Genomic DNA, 8,195 nt, shown 5'->3' with positions numbered 1-8,195 from the left:
TCTTAAGAGTTAGTTGCAGCTGCTCTGTCGATAGGGTCGTTAGTTCATGGTCTTGTAACACCAAAAATCCACAGTAGTGGTGAGGTGATTCTGAGTCGAAGTTGTCCCTTCAAGTTTTTAATATAGAAGTCATTTGTGTGATATCTTTTCTCTGTTGCTCTGAGAACTATTGCACATTTTTTCTTCCATAAAAGTTGTCAATATTGCATGCATGTTCAGGTTGTGAGGCTCTAAAAGCCATCAATGGTATCACAGCTCATAGGTTGAGAAGAGATCGTGAGGATAAAAACGGAGTGTCCATGTCCAGAAGAATTATGTGCAGTCGATCAAGTGCTCGTTCATTACCTATCGTGCCTAGGGAGCTGAGAAGACCACGGAGCAATCGTTGTGCAACTAGATGGCATTCTCCATTAATTCTATTACCAGAGGCTTATTTACTTGAAATTTTGAATTAGTAGTTATAAATTCGCTTAAGAACAAGAAGGCTGGTGGGGTACTTGTTATATTCAATGGCAAGAACTTCCCTTCATGGCAGTTGGTGACCCGATTGTTGTTCATGCAGAAAGGTCTTTGGGGCGTTATTGCTGGGACAGAGAAAAGATCGAAAGAGATATCACATGATGCTGATAAAATTCTAGCATGGGAGAGAAAGAATGAAAATGCCATCGAATACATGGGCAGAGCTCTGGGTTACGAATATTTCCACCACCTCGATGTGAAGCTGACAGCGGCAGAGAATTGGCAGATCTTGGAATCTTTGTTCGGAGTACATATGAATTCAAAGGCCAATCTAAAACAAGACTTGTTTGATCTATGAATGGAGGAATGAAAGTCTCTTGGAGTCTTCCTCTATCGCATGCAAGCTTTGTTGCACCAACTTAACGAGTTGGGAGCATCTAGTAGAAGATGAAGATAAAAAAGCTATACTATTGAAGAATCTACCAATCGAACAATATGGAGATACAGTCAAGATACTTCATTTAGATGACAGTATGGATTTTCTTGATTGTGTAGGTATTCTTCTCATCGAGGAGAAAGATCAAACTCACTAATCTATGATTCAAGAGCTTATGCAATCTCTAATCAGAAGAAAGGATGTGATACACACAAGTGCTCATATTGTGGTAGAGATGGTCTTATTGAGAAGTACTGCTATACCAAGAAGCATGATGAGATCACGAAACCAGATAAAGAAAAAGAGAAGGGTATGATGGTGGAAGGAGAAAACGAAACATCTATGCTTGCAGAAACTGATTTCACAAAACATCATGTTTGGGCTTTTTAGAGTTGTGGGAGGGCAATGGTTTTTGCTGATTCTTGTGCTCTTTGTGAGCAGATTGTAAGACATGGATGGTTCTTTGTGGGCGCTCCTATCTGGGTACTCTTTATGAGCATTTGTTATTCAAGCTCTTTGTGAGCATGTTTATAGTTTTTGGTTTTCAAAGGTTCTTTGTGAGCATGAGTTCTATCCCCCATTTTGGCTGAGGGAGGGATTGTTAGAAGTCACGCTTATGGGGACGTTAATGCTAAACTCCATGCAGATGTGGTGCTGGAGGGTTGCCTCCTATTGGCCCATGCAAGTCTAGGCTACGTGGTGGACACCTGGCGACTCGAGGTGCATGGCGACTCGAAGAGCTTGCTGGCACCTACATATGCGTATGGACACGCTTGTGATCAAAACTCTCGGTGCTGACCTGCTTGGAGGCAACGCTCAAATGAGAGTCGGTTAGTGTGCAGTGAATAAGGTGTGGCCAAGCTTCATGGTAGGCAGTAAGTCGTTTGAGGTCAAGGGCTTCGTGCCTGAGTAGTTCTTAAGAGTTAGTTGCAGCTACTTTGTCAATAGGGTCATTAGTTCATGGTCTTGTAACACCGAAAATTCACAGTAGTGGTGAGGTGATTCTGAGTCGAAGTTGTCCCTTCAAGTTTTTAATATAGAAGTCATTTGTGTGATATCTTTTCTCTATTGTTCTGAGAACTATTACACATTTTTTCTTTCATAAAAGTTATCAATATTGCATGCATGTTCGGATTGTGAGTCTCTAAAAGCCATCAACAAAACCAAAGACTTAAACAAAACCAAGGAAAAACTAACTACTAACACGTAAACAAAACTAAGGAAAAACTAGACTCTAACAAAACCACCTATTAACCAATAGAAAGATACCCCAAACAAAAGAAAACTAGAACTTTTTTGTAAGAACTAGGTTCAATAGGTTGATTATGGTTTTCTTTGTGAAACTTGTACTTTACATGTATATGTAGCATGTAGCTGTATTGTTTGAATTGCTTCATAGATTCACATTTCACTGCATTCATTTATTGATTGAACCCAAGTTTTATAGTTTCTTTTTATCATGGAGTACCTAACTAAAAATATAGGACACAATTTGGACCCTAGCATTTTATTTTATTTTTTGGGTAAAAAAGAACGAATAAAATCATGGACATGTGGCACAGCACATGGTCCATCAAGAATTGATCCTCCCTTGAAATGTGAGGGGTAGTACTTTTATGGCTAAGTTAAAGCCCAGAAAATACATAAATAAGGTAATGCTAGTGTGAGCTCATAAGTTTTGTCTCTGATAGCATGAAATTCACCATCATTACGACCTTTAAGATATGTGACCTACATTATGAGCACATGAACTTTGGACCATGGTTACATTTCACAATGTTCCCTAGAAGAGAGAAATGATTCCTAGAAGAGAGAAATGATTGAGTTCTCAATTACAACAAAACAATTGTTTTGGCTTGCAAATTCGTACACGCACATGCACGCACGGGTGTGATTTTTTTGTGAGCTTTTTGTCATGAGCTTTTTTTCAATTTTCATGAATAGTGCAAGCTTTTTATTCACTTGAGAGAGAGAGAGGGGGGGGGGGTTCATGGAGTGGGGTGGGTTGAAAGTTTGGGTTGTGGTTGCAGTTAAGAGGAGAGAGGGGGGCGAGGGGAGATAAAGGAAAGGGGGAGGGACGGGCGCATGGGTAAGGTGGCATGGAGAAGAGAGGGGAGGGGAGTTGGAACATATATTCATTATCATAGTGGAGAACGTAGAGGGGGAAGTTATAAGGTATGCAAAGAGGAGTGCAAGGAGGAGAGAGAGGATGAGGAATGTGAAAGTTATGTTCATATACTAAATGCAAAGGGGAAGGGAGAGCATGTGGGAAATTTGTTCATTTTCAAAGTGTATAATTTGACAGGTTTGACCTCATATTTGGATTCCTCGTCGAATTCCGGTCATTTTGAGTATCAACATGACCATATTCCGATAAAAATTTAAAAAATGGTGTTTTTGTCATGAATTCAGTTTTGGCCTATTTTGGGCCTATTTTCAATTTTTATCGGGATATGGTCATGTTAGTACTCAAAATCGAAATTTTTATCGGAATATGGTCATGTTGGAATTCGATGAGGAATCCAAATATGAGGTCAAACGTTTCAAATTATACACTTTTAAAATGAATATATCTTTGATAGTTCCTCCCTTCTACTTTGAACATGGACATATCTTCCATAATTTTTTGCCTCCTACTGCCACTCATATCCGCCCCCCCCTTGTGCATAGTATACACTCTTCCACCCCTCCCACATGCTATGAAAATGGACATATCCTATATCCTCTCCCCCTCTTTCTAACCTCCCCATCTTTCTTATGGATTTCTAAAAAAAGCTCGCAAAAACAAAGGAAATGGTAAAAAAGCTCACATTAAAAAGCTCCCCAAAAGATTTTTCCCTACACACACAAACACCCTCATGCACCCATGCAGGCACGCACGCATGCATGCATGCAGGTGTTTTGCACACGAGGGCGATGTACGTTAGAGGGCGGATATAACATTAAGGGTCACCAAATGCTCTCTTGATCTACCAGATCATTATGGCAGTTGCCCGCTCCTCCTCCGTCTGCCCTGGGGATTTTCCATCCATCTCCGGATGCAACCATTTTCTTGGCCCCCTGCCCGTAAAAAGCGCTGTGCGATCTGTCTCCAACTTCGCCCCGATGAAGAGTAGAAACTTCATTGGAGGGCTTCCGATCGGCCGTCAGTTTCTTATACGTCTTACCAAGGTAGCTTCACAGTTGTTGCTCTTGCTCATGCACACATTTGCTGCAGCTACACAGAATAAGGCCAGCTCAAGGACACTTGTCCTATACCTTAGAAAAGAATCCGTCCAACTCATATCATAATTGGCTTTACTTATTTAGCTGGGTTCTTTGATGCACGTTATTTTTCATGGGACTGGGTGTGCCATAAAATGTAGTCCTTGCTTTGCGGATGGAGTTTTGTAACCTTTTAGGCTACCATCGGACTAACGATTTTCCTATGGAACCCATAAAATGTATTCCTTGCTTGCGAATGGAGATTTGTAACCTTTTAGGCTACTGTCATCTGTAACTATTGAGGCCCACCCACATTGGGTGCTGATGAAGTCATTGGCGATGCCGTAGAAGGTTGCACGATGGAGATTAGCTTACCATAATAAGGTTGATATTGCACTCGTTGTTTGCTTTTACAGGATGAATTTGGCCACGCTCCTGGTTTGCATTAAAACGCTGATTGTTTAGTTCGGATTTTAGTTCTGTAGGGTAAGGTTGGGCAATAGCGTACTGTTGATGTCCTTCCTAATCTAGCAAAGGAAAATAGACGAGGTTATGAGCTCTCTCTCTCTCTCTCTCTCTCTCTCTCTCTCTCTCTCTCTCTGTGTCTCATTCACCACATGAATGTGAGAATATGACCTAGATTCTCTAGCTTCAATTCAAATCATTGGCTCATGTTGTATGCTATATTAGGATGCTCCAAAGAAGGCCATAAGCATGAAAAGCAAGTTAATACCTAAATATTTAAGAAGTGGTCAAAAAGTCAAATCTTTGACTGACTTGGTCAATGCCCAAACTGGATCAGTTTGACGTGGCCAAATGCCTGAATAAGGCCCCCAAGCATCCCTTATTCTAATTTTTCACTTGATATGTGAAACATCCTTGTGTCTACATAGGGGGCATAAGTTCACATATATGGATTGCACCCACTTATGGATCGTTGATGACATTGTGGATGTCATAATGGCTGGTCCTCACTATGCATGATTGATTTGAAGGCCTTCAGTCTTGTGGATGACCATCATAGGGTTGAAATTGAATTGCTAAGGGTGATTCTAATAGTCAATGGTTTTCTCGTGATTCATCTCCTTCAGTGGCATTACGTTGTAGTATGCAATCCTATATTTAGATGACAGCTGGTTCTAATATGTTCATGGTGGATTGAACATCAAGGTGTAGGTCTTAGTGATGGTGCTGATGTTGGTTTGAGAGTAGCTGAAACAAGACAAATCAAGGTACAATAACTTTCAGTCAAAGCGGGTGGTGACAGTTTATCATCCCAGCCAATCTTTATGAAAACGTACGTGGAAAGATAGCATCATTCCCATTCCACATTTTTTCATGTAGAGGCCAACTTCCTAGATAGATCTGGCTGCCACATGTTCAATACTTGAGGCCATTCTTTGATGCACTCTTTTTTATCCTTGGTATAACATTTAATTCCTTGCTCCTAGGCACATTTCACGCTTAGGTATACCAAGGCCTTTGGTCTTAGATCTATCTAGTCGCGCCATTCACCCTCGCGGATGGCCTTGGCATTAAACCTTACGACTGCTTACATGAAGAGCGCCACAAATACAATATAATGTCAGTTCCCTTAAAGCAATAATACCGACTGACCCTTGCAAGGTCATGCTATCTCAATTTGAGCATGACATTCATGCTCTGCAGGCATCGACATCCTTGATGATGAAATTGTTAGAGATCAACCAACAGAGGGTATGCACAGCGGAATACTGATAGAATAGCGCAGGAGCTCACACATAGGTGGTGTGGGTGGAATCACAAACCTCCTTCCTTAAATGTACTTCACCACCGGTATGACCAGGAGTGCAGAACAGCAAACAAAGCATGGAAAACAGCAAACACAACTGAGGAGGGTAGAACTAGAGCTTACAAATAGGTAGTAAGAAGCAAGAAGAGAGATTTTCTAGAGCAAAAAGCTTGAGAGCTTCAAGGAACTTAAACAGAATCCCATAAAGTTTTTTCAGAAGCTACATGGTAGCAATCAATCGGAGAGGAAAGCATCAGGGGACGACATGCTATAATTTGTTAAAGATCTCTACAAGAGGGACACAGAAGAGAAGGTCAACCATGACTTCTCTACCAAATCAACAAATGATGCCATAACAGAACAGGATGTGGTAATGTGTATCTGTGAAGTCTTTAAGCCTTGCTATTAAATTTTTGAAGTGCTGCTCTGTGACAGAAAAGCGAATTTAGCACAATGTCTGTGCTTCTGATGATGTCAATAATATGACTTAACTGTGGGATGTTTAGAGTGCACAGCCTTTAGCAATCCGTGACGATCAAGGGATGTCGTTGCAGTGCCTTTATGGATGGTTCAGCTCCAGGTCAGAGTCAGGTGGGCTTACCCTGTTTGGAAAATTATCAAAGCTCAAATACAAATTACATTCAAATTGAAAGAAGTTTACTGAAGTTCTTGTGTGTGCAGATTTCTGGAGTCGTCATCAGATAGTGACATATTTAACAGTTTTAAAGCATCTGTCGTCAGCTACAATGCCATGTTTCTGTACAATGCTTTGTTTCAACATTCAGAGTAAGGTAAAGCAGCAAATATGGCTGGGCTATTGGATTGGGCCTGAGGATGTCGATGGCTGGGGTTTTGTTGAGGCTTCTCTTATTCCTTCATGACTTCTTTAATTCTCTGTATTTCTTGAATAAGAAGATTATAGGGGTCCCATCCATGCGAGTTTGTGATTATGCATTGGACCCAATCTCCGTTTTCTAAACTGCCTGCTGCTGTTCTCAGAGTATTCAGAGGGATTTCATGTTTATGGATAATCAGTGTGCAAAGAAAGGATCTATGACATGCTTAGCCACAGATCTAGGGCCTCCAGTCATCAATAATGTCATTTGCATGCTACCTGTGCTAGAAATCCTTGCATGCTTGAAAGTGTAAGTGTTGGCATCACATGCGCGGCCAGGTTCAGAGGTAGACCTCCTGTGCTGCTCTTGCAAGAAGAAACTTTGTATCGCTTGTTGGATTGGCACAAGACAAGTTCTCAAAATCTACATTTATGATGTGTTTAAGAATGGTGCAATTCAGAAAATCAGAGAGTCTCCTTTCCCCAAGAGCTCATGCAACAGCTTGTTTTTCTCAAAACACTCTGCATAAGGTCTCCTCTTATGCAGCATAGGTGACGTTGGAGAGTAGCAGCTTGGCTTTGAGAAAGCATGTTTGTTTTTGGATTTCGGTTGTAGAGATGACATTGCTTTTCTAGCATGAGAGAACTCTAAGGAGTTCATAGTGACTATCTTGCTTTGTGTCACACACATCCTTTGGATTGGTTGATAATTCCCCTGCCTTGATGCTGGCAGCAATTCACATATACTTGCCACACCATTGTGACGCAAAAGACATTCTGTATCACAGGCCTACTTGCTCAAGTATTTCTATTTCAGCTTTGCTTACAACAAATTCACATCTGCGCTGATATTATATAAAACAGATATGTAATTATTTTTTATGTATCTATTCCAACAGATAGACATTTTCCCTGCTTATTCCCTGCTTATTTTTCGTTTTATTGTCTTGATGACAGGTTACTCTATGGATCCTCCTCTTATTAATTGTATATATATGTGCTTTGTGTCTATTCTTAGACAAAATGAGTGTTGAGAAGGTTGCTTAGAAGGGCTGTTATGGAATGATTCTTAGAAGGATGCTTAGGAGAGCCTTTTATGGAATAATGTAACACAGTTCAAGATGATATGGGGCTGGCTTGTTGGCGTACCAACTATAGATCTGACTCAAATGTAATACAAGCCATTAGGATTGCACCCTTAAATAGAATACGTTTCAATTCTTAGTTCTAAAATATGTACAAAATCAAACGATGTTTTCTTCGTAAGCTTGTGAGTTTGGTACAATAGGGTAATCGTGATACAATATATGTCAATAAAAATGTTCCATTGTGCCATGCCATGTTTCGTGATGGAATTTATGGAGAACAATGTGCCTCTTGGATCACTTTGAGGATGCCTATAGCAGTCATCCCCTTGCCTTTTTTATGATTAGTAAAAACCCAAGATCTCCTCTCACCAACGCCAAAGAGTCTTTGAGCCAGAATTTCTC

General features: G+C 40.6%; 1 protein-coding gene across 4 annotated transcripts; it reads left to right on the top strand.

The window, feature by feature from the left end:
• Positions 1-3,826: 3,826 nt before the first annotated feature.
• On the top strand, positions 3,827-7,875 carry LOC147883041 (uncharacterized). 4 transcript variants are annotated; one of them, XM_087400037.1, is made up of 5 exons: positions 3,827-4,066; positions 6,377-6,461; positions 6,552-6,661; positions 6,870-6,905; positions 6,937-7,518. In XM_087400037.1, exons 1-5 carry the CDS (start codon positions 3,878-3,880, stop codon positions 6,946-6,948), a joined length of 432 nt encoding a protein of 143 aa, XP_087256163.1. In that variant the 5' UTR covers positions 3,827-3,877; the 3' UTR covers positions 6,949-7,518. The 4 variants fall into 4 exon arrangements, with proteins under 4 accessions (XP_087256163.1, XP_087256162.1, XP_087256161.1 ...); XM_087400036.1 differs by lacking the exons at positions 6,870-6,905; positions 6,937-7,518 and adding an exon at positions 7,663-7,875; XM_087400035.1 differs by having other exon boundaries at positions 6,386-6,461; positions 6,870-7,520.
• Positions 7,876-8,195: the final 320 nt, after the last annotated feature.

Source organism: Dipteris shenzhenensis, chromosome 28 (genome assembly GCF_047967505.1).
Source record: "Dipteris shenzhenensis isolate YYH24624 ecotype China chromosome 28, Dip_SZ_1.0, whole genome shotgun sequence".
Classification (NCBI taxonomy): domain Eukaryota; kingdom Viridiplantae; phylum Streptophyta; class Polypodiopsida; order Gleicheniales; family Dipteridaceae; genus Dipteris; species Dipteris shenzhenensis.
The sequence above is the reverse complement of the archived record's forward strand: the minus strand, read 5'-3'. Positions and strand labels throughout refer to the sequence as shown.